This window comes from Ictidomys tridecemlineatus, chromosome 3, assembly GCF_052094955.1.
Source record: "Ictidomys tridecemlineatus isolate mIctTri1 chromosome 3, mIctTri1.hap1, whole genome shotgun sequence".
Lineage (NCBI taxonomy): Eukaryota > Metazoa > Chordata > Mammalia > Rodentia > Sciuridae > Ictidomys > Ictidomys tridecemlineatus.
Genome location: NC_135479.1, coordinates 44,531,911 through 44,547,251, shown reverse-complemented (window position 1 = coordinate 44,547,251; position 15,341 = coordinate 44,531,911). Strand labels below are relative to the sequence as shown.

The 15,341-nt window shown below is 48.5% G+C and overlaps 1 protein-coding gene across 1 annotated transcript; it reads right to left on the bottom strand.

Annotated features, from left to right (window-relative positions):
* Positions 1-1,832: 1,832 nt before the first annotated feature.
* On the bottom strand, positions 1,833-10,423 carry Rflnb (refilin B). Its single transcript, XM_078042609.1, has 3 exons — positions 10,046-10,423; positions 7,327-7,436; positions 1,833-5,013 (listed from the first exon to the last, which is right to left on the bottom strand). The coding sequence occupies exons 1-3, from the start codon at positions 10,259-10,261 to the stop codon at positions 4,683-4,685; spliced, it is 657 nt and encodes a 218-aa protein (XP_077898735.1). The 5' UTR covers positions 10,262-10,423; the 3' UTR covers positions 1,833-4,682.
* Between the last annotated feature and the right edge of the window lie 4,918 nt (positions 10,424-15,341).

Below are 15,341 nucleotides of genomic sequence, written 5' to 3'. Positions count from 1 at the left end.
TGCCCAAAGATACTGATGGGGTGAAGAAAATTCTATCTCAAAATACAGAACCTTGAGGCTGAGGTTGTGGCTCAGCAGTAGAGCACCCGCCTAGCATGCATGAGGCACTGGGTTCATCCTCAGCACCACATAAAAATAAATAAATAAAATAAAGGTATTGCGGGCTGGGGATGTGGCTCAAGTGGTAGAGTGCTCGCCTAGCATGCATGAGGAACTGGGTTCGATTCTCAGCACCACATAAAAATAAAATAATGATATTGTGTCCACCTAAAACTAAAAAATAAATATTTAAAAAAAATAAAGGTATTGTGTCCAACTACCAAAAAAAACACAAAAAACTTATAGGCATGCTGCATAATTTAAGCTGCAAGAAAACACAAAGTAGAAAGGTCTCTCTGATCTTCCCTCCCCACTTCCTACCCTGAGGCAGGCCATGAAACTAGAATTCCTTTCCTTTCTCCTTCTCCCCAGAGGCAGGCAATAAAACCACAGAGAGTCACTCTCTAACCTTCTCTCTCTGCCCTGAAGACCCTCCTGTGACAGGTGTCCTGCCTTTTGCCCCACCCAGGGAAAGAATGTCACATAGAGATGCCAAAAGGAAACAGAACAAACAGGCCTGGCAAGGAACATTCCCTCCCTGGTTTATTGCCATCAGATCAGACCCTTTTCTCTCCAACCTAACTTCTGCACAACTCTCCATGAAAACACACAGGTCTCTTTCCAAAGGCTCCTGTGTCATGTGAAGCTGCCATTAAATCAGTCTGTCTTTTGTTAGAGGGTTCTCAGCCATGCACCTTGCCACAGGTAAGGAAAAGATATTACTTCTCCTTCCCTATAGGACTTTCCCACAGGGAAGATGATAGGCTGAGATTGAAGAGATGTGAGCACTCAGTGAAAGTCAGTCCCCTGTCTTGCTTTGTGAGACCCTGGAAAGGAGAACATCCCAATTTTTAAGCTATTTTTAAGTAAGTTTTTAGTTGTTGACAGACCTTTATTTTATTTATTAATATGTGGTGCTGAGAATCCAACCCAGTGCCTCACACATGCCAGGCAAGTGCTCTACCACTGAGCCCCAGCCCCAGCCCAACTCAAGCTATTTTTGGCTCCTCATCCTTGGTCATCCTTAAAGGAATTACGTTCAGGATTCACACAGACAGGAAACCCCAATTGTGAGCTCCTAGAGCAGGTCCTCTCTGCTGTCCCCTGTATACTCCTGCAGTATGAAGAATGGATTTCTTCTATAAAATGAAAACAAGAACAATTTGGAAGGGGAGATGGAAAAAAGAGAAATGGCCTGACATCTCCAGTCATGGCTGCATCTCCTAAAATTTCAATTTTAGGAAAGAATTGGGCTGGGGCTGGGGCTTAGTGGTAGAGCACTTGCCTGGCACGCATGAAGCCCTGGGCTCCATCCCCAGCACTGCAGAAAAGAAAAAGGAAATTTTGGGAAAGAGTACACATCAAATCCAGAAACAAATTCCCTTAAAACTATCTGTATCTAGCTGCCCCCCTAGAAAATTGTCTCATGTCCGCAGATGTATACTGTTAAACATACAATGATCTTAACATTGCTCAAGACAAGGAGCTATCTTCCTCATTCTGATGAACCAAATATTATAATTTTACTTTTTAAAAATTTTTTTGAGAGAGAGAGAGAGATTGATTTTAATATTTATTTCTTTTTTAGTTCTCGGCAGACACAACATCTTTGTTTGTATGTGGTGCTGAGAATCGAACCCGGGCCGCATGCATGCCAGGCGAGCGCACTACTACTTGAGCCACATCTCCAGCCCCCACTTTTTTTTTTTTAAAGAAAGAGAAGCATCCCTCGGTTTTATTTTTTAGATAATTTATTGTTGAATGGAGAAATCACAAAGCAAAATGGAACGGGACAGAGGTGACATAAATCTAAAACACAGTTTTGTTCAACACTGTTCTGGATTTCCTAAGGTTAGAAATAGGAAAAATGTCAAGTGGGAAGATACTTGTTCAAGTTCAGTCTTTCTAAAAGTCTGTACTTTGAAAGCAAAACTAGTTTCCTCTGAAAATACAAATCATCCTATTACATGAAAGCCCTAATTTAGGAGACTGAGCGAAAAGCTTTTTTAATTAACAAACCGTATCTCTCAGGCACACTTAGGAATGTTTGCTTTTAATCACTGAGTTTAAAAATCACCACTTCCGCCCTGAAAACTAATATGACTCCACCACGGGCTGGTGGCATTTCATCCGCACAGGAGAGTTCCAGGGTGTCTCCTTATGCTTCCGTTTCTGCAACAGTCAGCAAAGCAGGTTTGGAAGGGGGAGAAAAGGGTTTAGAAAGAACCCCAGCTGGTTCCCTGGTGAATAACTTAACAAAATAAACCCCGCCTGCCCACGCGCCTTACACGTCCACCATCGCTCACTTCGACTTACTTGACTGGTAAGGTTCAGGTTCTTTCCACACCTAGAGTGACTTGCCTGAACTCCACACGATCCCCTAAGATGAAAAAAAAAATCTCAGGAGGGCACCCCTCAAAAAACCTCAGAGGCCACATTCTTCTACATTCTGTCCCCTGTCGCCCTGCCCACAGCGTTCCTCAGAGCTCATCCAAGTGTCTCCCAAAGCTCTGGGAATTTTCCTAGCATAATTCAAAAATCACACTTACTATTTATCAACACTAAGAAATCAAATAGAAAATCCATTTTTACCAATAAATTGGTGGAATTTGCTCTTCCAAGGCAGGTGGTAATTTGTTGCTCTGTACACAGTGGAAGAGACCATGGGGGTCTCAGAGTGACACTCCTCACTGGATCCCAGCTGGGGTGCTCCCTGGCAAACTTGGGACCATGAAGCTGACTGAAGTTCCATCTGGGGTTGTGTCCCATTTGTTAGGAGCATAAGAGACCAGACATTGTCTCTGCAGAGGACGCCAGATGCAATGGCTCCAAGAGGGCTCCTGTCCTTTAAATGAGAGCAATTATCATGGCACCTGCTTTCATCATAACAAAACTCCCTGCTGGGGCTCCAGGGTTCCCAGAGAGTTCTCAATTTTTGCTTTTAGGACACAAGGATGCCATTTATAAAAACCTGGAGATACAGTAGGAGGCAGAAACCACAGAGCGCTGTAACCCTGGGGCACTTGACATAATTTGGATGTATTCAAAGGAAATATGTATGGTTTGTTTTTTCCAATATTAGGGGAAGAAAGTCCATCTGCCACTTTCTACAATCCAGCCCTGCAGAGACTGGCAGGAGATTCTAAGAATCTGGGGCTGGGGCTGGAGCTGGGAGTGGTGGGGTGGTGGTGAGAGCCCAGTGAGGAAGGGCAGCCTGGTGCCACCTCTGCCCCACCCAGCACCATCCCTGCTGCAGCGGCTCCGCTGAGCTCTTGAGGTTGCCTTTGGAACATCTTCAGTTCACACTTAACCCCACGGTAGTCACTTCCCTTTATACAGTGGCAGGAAAGAAATGTCCACTTTGGCTACAGTAGCCGGGCAGTAAAGTCAGAGTTGTGACATGATTCCTTACACTAAATCCACCAAAGCATAACCTCAGAGGATGTTAAGCAAGATTCCTTGTTTTTTTTTTTCATTAGACCCACTTTCTCTGCGACTTTGACACCACCAAAGTCCTCAGCTTGAGTCCATTGAGATAGTCATGATGAACTGGATCACCAGAAACATCTACATCTGTCTCTTCCTGGTGGCAGTGGGTCTTAGGCATGTCAGTCCTGAGTGGAAACCTCCCTCCTGGAGTCCCCAAAATGTTTTCCAAAGCATTCTTTTAAAATGCCATCTCTCTCAGAAGAGCCCTCTGCTATATTTTCCTTTATGAAAAAACGGGAAAGTCGTTTTGAAACCCCACAGTACCTATCCGGAGAGTTACACAAGATGTGAACCAGATGCCAAGTGTGCAAGGATGTCGCCAGAGCCTGTGCCCGCAACCCACCTGCAGGGAACCGACGGAAACCACTGCCCCCAAACTGGGCCATCTTTCCACCTGACCTTCTGAAACAGGAGAGAAGGCAGAGAAGTGGGTTTTATTTTTAAGGCATCTCTTATTTTGGTTTGGGGTTTTTCCATATCATTAAAAAAAAAGATGGAGAGAATTCCAAAAGTTTGGGTTAACAGGAAATAAAAATGGAAGTGGAAATAAAGAATGGAATGAAACTCAGCTCTCCCCAGATTGAACACATATGGGCACCACGACCTACTGAAACAGCTACACTTTAGTAGCAGGGAAGACACCTATGGCTGGAAGGTCTTAAAGCTCACTTTTTCCATCCCAGGGACTTTTCCAAGCTCTTTTTTCAGACACACTGACAGTGGAGGAAGAGCAGTCCTCCAACCTCCCTGGTTCAAACTCTTGCCATTTTCTTTTGCTCTCGTTTTTTTTTTTTTTTTCCTCATCAAATCGAGACTTTCGGAAAACTCTGGAAATATACTCCTTTTAAAGCAGCAAACCAGGAAATATATTCCTTTTAAAGATAATTTGAAAATTAAAAAAAAACAAAACCAAGTATCTCAATAATTGCAAGATGCAGTGATTTTTTTTTCCCCCAGGCTGGGCTTAGAGGTATCCCCAGGTCCGACTCTGGGGCTGGAATGATATGCAAGGGCAACATCGCCCAACTTGCCCAGGGTGGTCTGGGGACCAAGGCAGCGGAGAAGCTGGCTCAACCCCAAGCCATCCTTCTGAGTCAGCATTCATCCGAGAGGCAATCGCTGCCCAGGAACTCTGTGGCCTCCAGCTCCACGCTGGACAGGAATCTCCTCAGCTTCTTGTGGCAGTTGTAATCCAGGGTGGTGGTGTAGACGGTCTTGGGGTACTTCGGGTAGACAATGGTGGTGCTGAGGAAGCGTGTGGGCTTGTGGCGGGGCTCAAAGCGCACCTCAGCCTTGTAGTTGCGCCATGTGCAATTGGGGATGCAGGTGACTGTCTGGCTGCAGGAGGCCACTGCCAGGCCCAGTGGCAGCTGCACATCATCAATGAAGTGTCGCTCTGAGTCATACTTGACTGAGGAAGTGTACCTGGGGAGGGGGGACAAATCAGGCAGCATGAGGTTGTTCCTCTGAGCCAGGGGGACAGGGTCCCAATTGTGACTCTGAATCTCTTGTGGGATACCAGTCTGAGACCTGCCAACGTCAATAAGAAGCAGCACAGTTTATGAAGTACTTATTCTGTGCCAGGTACTAGCATTCCAAGCACTTGAATTCATAGGATCTAATTTAATCTCTACAACCCTGGGATCGGAAAGTGAGCTCCAGAGATGAAGGTCACGGTGCCACTGAGTGGAGGAGCTGGGATTGATGGATTGATTGACTGGATTATGGGGACTGGAAGGTAGATAGATGTGCAAGGTTCCAAAGTATTCCCTGTGCTCAATGTTTCCCATTGCAGGCCAGAGCCCCTGGATTCTGTTCCCATTAACTTAGGCCTGGAACCCTCAGTCAGGATACTTAACCTGTCCAAACCTTGGTTTCCTCTTTTCGTAAAGGGTCCTCAATAAAGGGGCAGGGTGTCAACACTGAGCAAGTGCTGTCAGTGTAATCACAGTCATGTACCATTTAACGACATTTCGGTCAACAATGGCCCCACATATGACAGTGGACCCCCTGAGATTGCATGGCCTGAGACAACATAGCCTTCTTAGTTTGTGGGAATACATTCTATGATGTTCACACAAAGACAAAATTGCCTGACGGAGGACTGAGTTGTAGCTCAGAGGCAGAGCGCTTGCCTAGCATGTGTGAGGCACCGTGTTCAATCCCTAGCACCACATAAAAATAAATAAAAATAAAGGTATTGTGTCCATCTACAACTTAAAAAATATTTTAAAAAATTACCTAATGGGACCTTTCTCTGAATGAATTTCTGTCGATTAATGGTACGTGACTATCTTATAGAACAAAGTAGATTCTACTCTTCTATTTATAAGCAGCTTCTGTCCCCTCCAGGGATCTGGTTCTTTAATGAGAAAAGGAAAAAACCCAGAACTCCTGAATGCTGATTCTGGAAGCTTGGCTTTACCAGACCTAGTATGTGGTCTACCTTAGCCTTTGGTTTAGAAACCTGAGGACCTAAGGACCTGACCTTATCAGTAAAAACCAACTGCAATCTCAATTTCCATAAATAAGTTACCATTTACATTCCTCAGGTACTTTATTATTTTTTAAGTCCTTTGGTAATTTAAAAGTTAACACAGATGCATCAAACAGCTTTTATGCCCATGGGGTGACTGAGAACCAGAATTCTTTTCTGTGAGTTGGATGTAAAGGTCTGTTCTTTGGGCAAGTAGCTAAGATGCTGGTGGAAGCTAGTATCATGAAGCCACGTCCTTGTTTTGTTGGAAATACAAGCTCCACAGGAATAAAAGGCTAAACTGCTCACCTCAAAACTGATGAACCCCTCTTTGTTCCACATCAAAGGGCCCTTTGTGTAATGCAACTGAAACTCCAACTATAAAACCACTAGTCACCAAAAGTAAGATTCCTTTCTCTAAAAAATGATATATCTTTAAAGGAGTCTCCCCATGAATCTTTGCCCCCAGATAATCCTGGATGAGATCATTCTGGAGGAAGGCTGGCATTTGTCCGGTGACATTGTAACATGAGACAAGGTTACAGCACCTTGAAGAGGGGTCAGAGCATGGGGTGCAGGTGGAGAGGCAGCTTCAGGAAAGTTGAATTAATGCTCAGCAAAATTTTTAACATCCAATAGCCTTGAGATATAAAGCAAGCTGCAGAACTTTATGTATCATATGATCTAATTTTTATTGTAAAAAGAATATCTATTTAATTGATTAGAACGTTAAAAAAAATTCCTAAAGAGTACCCACCAATGGGGCTGGAGTTGTGGCTCAGTGGTAGAGCGCTTGCCTAGCGTGTATGAGGCTCTGGGTTCGATCCTCAGCACCACATATTAAGTAAATAAAATTAAAAAGATCCAATGACAATTAAAAAATATTTTAAAAAAGAGTACCCATCAAACTATCAATAGTATTTGTCATATTTGCATAATTAATAAATTTTTAAATAACAGGAAATTATGTCTGAATAAAAAATGAAAATTTAAGAAATAAAATCAAAGGATCAAGCAGACACAGAGGCACAGGCCTGTAATCCCAGTGACTCAGGAGATTGAGGCAGGAGGACTGCACGTTTAAGGCCAGACTCAGCAAGTTGGCAAGACCCTTAGTAATTTAGCAAGACCCTGTCTCAAAATAAAAAATAAAAAGGACTGAGGATGTAGCTTAGTGGTAAAACATCTATGGATTCAATCCCCAGTAATAGGAAAAAGGAAAAAAAAAAAAAGGAAATAAACTCAGGGATTGCTATATTTACCTGACTTCCGTTGGTGGTAGGGGGTCAAACTCCACACCTTCGCCAAAGGACAGGGGGCACAGCCTTGGTGAGCAGCTGACAGCCAGGGTGTTGGGGAGAGAGGCTGGGTTCTTCCAGAACAGAAAAGAAGGTCGTTAGAGCTACCACAGGCCAATGGACGCATCCCACGGAAGGCCTTGCCTCTGAGCCTCTAGCTGATGACCCCACTGTGATCTGTGTCCCTCATCCTGGGTACACCAGGGAAGGGTTGACCCACAGCCTAGGAAGAGCACTGGAGCCAGGAGGCTCAAATTCAAATCCCAGGTCGATCCTGGAAGTATTCTGTGCCCTCAGAAGAATCATGCCACACACCCCGTTACCTTATCTGCACCCCTTCTACCACTGCAGTTTTGTGAAAGGCAGAAAAGAGACAGAAGCTCAGCAACAGGATGCTGGCCAGACCCAGGAGCCGTGTGGTGAGGAAGCCTCCATGAACTGGAGCTTAACTCTTCAGAACCCTCAATTATGTGGCACCCCCTCTATCATTGTCTCCGCAACACTCCAGAAAGACTGAAGCAGGGATTCTTTTTAAAACTGAAGACTCCTTCCGACTCCCCCCCCCCCCCCCGCCACCCCCGTCTTTTGCATCAGGGCCATCACATTCACACCACCCAACGGTCTGCTCTGGCTAACTGGGAGCCTCATCTGTTAAAGGGTCACCAACAGTTCTCCACATCACCTCCACCACCCAGAACATTGCACGCCCCAGAGCACAGCCTTCCTGGAGGGTAGGCATCTCCACCTGGTCAAGGCACTGGCACTCTGACTCATCAGGAGACAGTTCCTCCCTAGTCACCCAATTTGCTGGAATGAGGGCTTTTGTGGTCTACGTGCAAAGATAAGCACAGGGCAGAGTTTGACCTCGGCAGCCTTCTGTATTCCCTGGTGTCTTGAGATCTGCCATTTTCTTGGCCTAATTTGAGAGAAGGATCTACACTTGTGCCAGGGTGTGGAGGTGGCAGTCCTGCCCCCAGGTCCTCCATGATAGAAGGAGGTAATCATTTCTCAGGCTGGCCCTGAGACCCTTATTATATTACCAGGACAAAGTGTCAAGTCAAATGGAAATACAAAAGCTTAAGGAGACCAAGATAGAGAGAGGCACTGGGTCCTGAGGGTCTAGCTCCTGGGTATGGGTGGGGCCCAGACTGAGGGAGGGATGTGAGTTTGAAACAAGGTCAGTGGATGGGAAGGGGTGCGTGAGGTGTACACTGGCTGCTGCAGACCTTCTGAAAACAGCCTCCAGATAGTGACAGTGAGCCCTGCTCTGCCCCTAGCTCTCTGCCCCCAATAGTAGGGGCACCTCCCAGGCAGTCCTGGGGAGTGGGGGATGACAAAGCCACCAGGAGGAGTTGGGTGCTCTCCAGCACTCACAGGGCATCCACCCGACCATGCCCTTCTCTTGACTCTGCCTTCTCTGTTTTCAAGCCTGCCCACACCACACATACTGCCTGGGCTCCACCCTGCTCCCTGTGTAGGACGGGGTTAGGGGCAGGGTGGCAGAGGTTATGACAGACCCATGTACTTGGTGCCACTAGAGAATGAAGACTATACCAGAGGCTTTAGCAAGGCTCTGGGAAGCATCCAGGAAGGCTTCCCAGAAAAGGTGACAGTAGAATTTTGAGAGAGGTAAGAGGCCTTGTGCATGCCAGGCGGAGGGTCTCAGAGGCACCACTGTGTGTCTAGCCTGTGGTCAGGCAGGTGGAAGATAGGCTAGAAACAGCCAGATAGGGAACGCTCCCAAGGCTAAGTTGAATGAAGTACTGCCTTGAAATGGAAATGAGGGAATGCACTGAGGCCTCTGAGGGTTCTAGTACAGCACCATCAAAGCTCTAACATGGGACCTTAAGAACAATGCTGCCACTAACTACTTCACCCCAGGGGACAGGGTGGAAAACACCTATCTCCAAGCCCCACTTTGAGCTTCAACTGTAGACAGGATGTGGCCTCCAAGCTGACGGTAAAAGCAACACACTTCCACGTCTGAGCGATTCCTAAGGCAAAATAGACTTGGTGGAGTTTCGTTACTTTTAAAATTAAAAGTTTTAAATTAAAAGGAGTAAAAGTTCCTGCCACCTGAAGGCTCCCCATCTACTAAGTACAAGACACCAGCTGGGTTAGGTGTTCAGGACAACGGGGGGCCACCAAGGAAGCTGGAGGTTCACGGAGTTGAGTCTTCTTAAAAGGTCCCCAAGGCTGGCCCAGATTTCTCTCTGAATGGAGAAGCCCAGGGCACACCCCTGCCCTGGAGCTGCCAAGAGGAGGCAGGTCTTGGGGCCGCCTGAGATGGGCAAAGCCCGCGGGGTGTTGGGCCCACGGTCGGGGAAAGGCTGGATTTCCCTGTCGGTATCCCAGGAGCCCCAACCGCCCCGCCCAAGCAGGAATGTGGCTAAACCGCAGCCTGGCAGCCCCAGGAGCCGCCACCTCGAAGGGAGGAGAGGCGGCTTGCCTCTCCCGGGGCTCCCGCGCCTCCCAGGCGATGACAATTTTCCAGCCACCGGCTCCAGCTGGCCAGGCTCTCGCTGCGCTCCCGCCCCGGGCTCCCAGGGACGGCCACGCCGTCCCGACGAGCGGGTGGTGGCATTGACAGCGCGCCCCGGGCGGGGCGGCACCACCGCTGGTAACCCCCAGGGCCTGTCGCGAGTGGGCTGGGGAGGGAAGGAGTCCGCGCGGGGCCACTCACCGGGGCTGCTGGGGTCACCACCGCATCGGGCTCCAGCGTCCCCGGGGCCGGCGTGCGCTCCCCGCCGCCGGCGCCACCCCCGGCCGCCGCCAGCCCCCAGTGGCTGGGGCTGGGGCTGGGGGGCAGCCCCGAGTCCGGGCTGTCCAGGACGCCGTCGCCCTTCTTCTTCGTGTCCACGAGCTCGGGCACATCCTGCAGGCTCAGCCGACCCACCATGGCTGTGTGCGTGGCGGGCTCGGGGACACCCGGCGTGGGGGTCGCGGATGAGAGAGGGCCTAGAGGGGCGCACACGCGGGCGGGGGCTGCTGCCCTCAGGGCCGCCCTCCCTGCCCGGCCGCCCGCGCGCCGTCCGGGTCTCGCCGGCGGCCGCGCTCCGGGCCCCGCCCTCAGCCCCGCCCCGGCCGGGCCCAGCCCGCACTGGCCGCGCCGCGAGGCCCGGCGCCAGGGGCCGCTGCGCTCCCTCCGTGCGCCGCCCGCGCTGCTTTATGCCCCGCGGCTGAGCCCGCCCCAGGCGCCGACTGCTGCGCTCCTGGAGCGCGGAGCAAGCGTTGAGGCGGGAGGACTAGGCACCCCGGCCCCTCCGGGCCCCTCACTCTATCACGGATGGGCGCGGGAATCCGGCTCGAGCTGGGGCCCTGGGGTCGCGTCGACCCCCCTTGCCCTGTCCCAGTGGAGCCCCGGAGGCGCTAATATCTCCAGACCTGGCGGTCCAGGGGAGCCAGAGCAGAGTGTCAGCCTGCAGAGGCCTGGGAGAACGAGCAAACAACTGGAAATTATTAATAGTTAATGCGCTTCGTATGGCTCCAGCCGCCTGTTGGCTCAGCAGGGTGGACTCTGGCTCTCACGTCTGCCCCAGAGGAAAGCCGGCCTACTTGTTACTCCTCGGGACTCCCCGGGGGTGCTCCGCCGCATAGTCTGTGACCACGCCAAACTGGGAAGGTCTGTGGGTTCAAACTCGAACCTCCAGTAAAATGAACCAGCCCAGTAGGCCGCCCACAGGTTTTCTCAGGGGCCTGTAGCCCTCCAGTGGGGGGCCACAGCTTTTCACTCACAGGAATGTTTGGCCCTGCACCCCTCCTGATGGGATTGCTTCTAAAAACCAGACTGCATACATCTCTCCCTTTTGATTTGACAGAGAAGATCTTCCTGAGTGGGGACTCCTTTAGATAGATGCTGGTTGTAGGGCTTGGCTGTTCCCAAATCCAGTGTCTTTTCTCACACTGATGTCCATGATCAGCAGCAAGCAGAGAAAGTGCCCAGGGGCTTCTGATAGATGCTCAGTTAAGGACCTGGAATTGAAGTTTTTGCCATACCTACACAGCAGCGCCAGCTCTGAAGAGGGGTGTACGCTGGGCCAGGGGATTATTTCCCTGGCTAGACAAGAGATAGGCTCTGTGCATGTCCCACAATGAGAGCCCTATCCACATCCTTGCAAAACCAAGACGTATTTGTCTTGCTTGAGGCAGACCTGTTAAGTGCAGAAATTTGAAGTGGGTAGATCTGTTAGCCAAGTTCAGTTCTCCTCTGTCACCTTTAAGTAAGGAAACAGAAAGGGAATAGACTTGCCCCATGTCACACAACTGGTACAAGGCAACTTACTATGAACTGGAAACCCAGATCATCTCCTTCATGGAGAATAAAACTTGGTGAATGCCCATGTGCTGGGAGGTCAATCATTCATTCATTTATTCATTCAGAGGATGTGGGAGAAGATGACAAAATCCATGGTGGTACAGTCCTGGACAATGGCTAGTTACAAGGACAGTCTGTGCTGCTACACCTCCCTACTCCTGTTGATCTCATCATCTGCATATCCCAGGCTGTGCCCTACCCCGAGGCATCAGAGGAGGAATTTAAATGCTTTATGGGGTTATAAAAAGTGGTTTGTCACTGGGGTTGTGGCTCAATGGTAGAGTGCTTGCCTAGCATGTGTGAAGCACTGGGTTCGATCCCCAGCACCACAATAAATAAAGGTATTGTGTCCATCTACAACATATATATATATATATATATATATATATATATATATATATATATATAATTTTTTTAAGTGGTTTGTCAATAAGTGGGAGAACTTGACTCTATGGAGGGAATTTGCCCACCAGATGTTTCTGAGTAGATGCTGAAAACTATTCTCTGAACCTGGTTAGATTGGGAAAGGTGTCCAGGAAGAGGCAGTTTCTCCAAGGGGGTGCTCGCCTGCAAGATCATCAGCCTGGAAGAGATGTGGGATGAGATTGAGGAAGTTCAGTGTGCTAGACCAGTGAAGCCACTCTCTACCCAACAACAAAGTGTGGGTTGTTGCAGAGGTATTGAAAGGTATCTCCACCTGCACCTGCTGAAACACTGAGCCTGGGAAGAGCCAGCATTAATTTCTGAAAAGCTTAGATTATCCACATTTTGACAGAAAATCCATGGAGACATCAAAACTCCCTTGACATAATAAAGGAAGTATAATGCTGTCAACTTTGGGGACCAGTTAGATCAAAAGGACACATGTGATAATCCTTCCTCTCTGGCACCAGGGTCATTTAGCAGCTAGCCCAGGATTTCACAGGGACTTCTGGGCCTGGGGAGCAATGACCATCAAACTGGACTCAGAAAGCATCCAAATGATGACCTCCTTCCTCCAAGTGTTCTGTCGGATCCCTAACTCCTTTAAATGGAAACCTGGCAGGGCTTCCTGAACCCAGAGACATCCTTTAGCCTCAGGACAACTGCCAAGGAACTCCGAAGCACAAGTTGATCAGCCACCATGGCCTCCTTTCTTATAGACATATGTTCAACACTGATGCGTGCAAAAAAAAAAAAAAAATCAGAGTGGCTTGCAGAAAAATCCAGCCCAGAACTGTCACTGATGGAGAAATAGAGGTGGAGAAGAACAAAGGTCCCATACAGATTCCCTGCAGTCATTCATATGTCCCCTCAAGCAATAAGCATCCAAGACATCCTGCCTAGTCAGGCATCTTCTGGAACTCATGGTATTCCTGGTGGGGATGAGCAGAGGTTTTCTTGCAATAGGAAGTAGCCAATTTCAACCTGCCCAGCAGTCCTTGTGGGTGGGAGAAAAGGGGGATTTCCTTTGTAACCACATACAAACTTCCTAGCTCAGATCTTGAAGTTGGCTTTGTTTCTGGTGATTTCAACTTGCAAATCTATAAAGGCCTTTTGAAGAGCCTTGCTACCTGGATTCATCCTACATTTTATTCCAGATTTTCCCAAAGGACATTACCTTAAAAAATTCCAATCAAAGCTTGGGAGAGGTAATCAGTTGTGGTCTTCCCCGTCCTGGTCTGGTTTTGGAGACAGGCATTCTTTTGAGGAATAGCTGGGGTGCCCCTAGAAACCAAGGGTGAGTTGTGCCAAACAAGCATGGCCCAGAGAGACCACAGAGCCTGCATAAGACTGGCCTCTTCTCAAAGCTGTCTTTTCAGAGCAGGGCCTCATCCATAGACCTGGATCACAGAGACACCATGTCCTCGAAGGACTTGACTTCTGGCCTGAGGCCTTCTCCCAGAGGAACAAAAGCTACCTAAGGATGGATGCCAATCCTACATTTTTGGGTTTTTCCGCACTAAATTAAACTGATACCCAAATGGGTGTTAACTCAAGACAAGAACAGGGCAGGACCCTTCATGACTGCTGCTTATTTTGGGGGAATGGCCTGTCTTCTGTGAACTCAGCCAGACAGGATTAAAAGCACTCCCATGCCAGCTTGCTTGCCCATGCCGTGCCGATGGCACGTGGCAGCTCCCAGACCCCCTGGGATCTGGGTTGTTCTGTTGTCCTTGATGTAGAGGATTTACCTTACTGTTGAATCGAGTCTCCTCTTCACTTTATATGCACCCGTGTCAACCAAATGCTTTAAAAAAATAGAATTTAATTAGTTACTTTTTGCAAACAATGTTGAAAGGGACCTGTCACAGACATGCCTTAACCTAGCACAATTCCCAGAGTGTATGTATGCACTTGTGTTGGTGAGGTCCAGGAATAACCCTGAAGCCCTGGGACGCTCAAAGGTGGCATAGAATCAAAGGGGAACCAAAGTTCTGGCATGGCAATTTCAGAATTCAGGAGGCTTGAGGAAACAGGCTGGCTTCTTTCCTGCCCTCTCAACTGGGAAGTCACCAGTTTGGTTGAAGAGATGGGGTCTGAGGTGAAGCTCAGTTGGCAGATATCAAGTGCTGCTGGTGTAGGGTCAGGCCAGTGTGCCCTGTGTGGGGAGTCTCACAATGTCAGTCAGATATGGCTTTACTCTGGAGTCTTCCTATTTTGAGCTAAGAGATGATTCTCCCAAATGCTCCCTGGTTACACCGAAAAGGGCCTTGCTTGGCCTCTGCAAAATGAAACCAGATGGGGTTTTTGAAAAAGCTGGGGCACATGGCTTCTCTGGAACTGCATCAATACACTTGTACTCTTGGCTCCGTTCTGCATATTCAAACTGGACAAGAACTTGCAAGCCAGGAAAAAAAAAAAAAAAGCCCTTGGTTGAGCAATTGAAGTTCAGACCCTTGGCTCCTCAGCTTGAAAGGCACGATAGAAGGGTATGCTGTCATTATCCCTAAGTAACACATGGCTGATTTGTGTGGCCACAGTCAAAGGCAGCCTTGAAGGTCTCCAAGGTGCTTTAGGACCACCCTTAGATTCATAGATTCAGGTCTTCACTTTAAGACTACCTGAAAATGAGGTTCTGTGGGGGCTGTAGTTCCTGGGAAGAAATGAAGAATGGGAGTTCTTGGGGACTCATAATGACAGTTGACTTGCTCTGTCCTTCCCAGGAACTACAGTCCCTTAGGGCATTCTTCTTCTACCCCCAATTCAAAGCAGAATATGTGCAGGCTGGAGGTGGTGTGGTTTGCAGCCACACACCGCTTAGAGCTGCTGATACTTAAAGATATTCACATGCCTTTGAAGAAATGTTTTTCACTTTTGAGTCTTTATCAAAAATTAGCTGGGGTTGAGGAAGAACTTGGTGTGAGAAGGAAGAAAGATCTCACATGTCCCATCTCTTCCCAGTCCACATGGCCAGGGCATCAACTGGAATTGTATTGCCTCTTATCCCACCCTTCTGTGGGACCCCCCCCAAGTATTTCCCAGTATTTCTGGAAACCTGTGAAGGTGTCTCTCCTTTCTTATTCATGAGTAAATCTGGTCACACCTATAGGATGCCTGCTAAGAATTTTCTTCTTTTTTTCTAGCTTCTACTGTCTTGGCCTCTGGCTGCGTGAGGGTCCATCCCCATGACCCTCTGGTGGGCTGCCCTTGCTGAGGCAGCCACCAGCTCTGCTGGTCACCT

Excerpts from the sequence above, each read along its gene's own strand:
- Rflnb (XM_078042609.1), bottom strand. The coding sequence starts at position 10,261 with ATGGTGGGTCGGCTGAGCCTGCAGGATGTGCCCGAGCTCGTGGACACG. Across the intron at positions 7,437-10,045 it reads TGGTGACCCCAGCAGCCCCG|AACCCAGCCTCTCTCCCCAA; the intron begins GTGAGTGGCCCC and ends CTGTTCTGGAAG. Across the intron at positions 5,014-7,326 it reads CTACCACCAACGGAAGTCAG|GTACACTTCCTCAGTCAAGT; the intron begins GTAAATATAGCA and ends CCCCCTCCCCAG.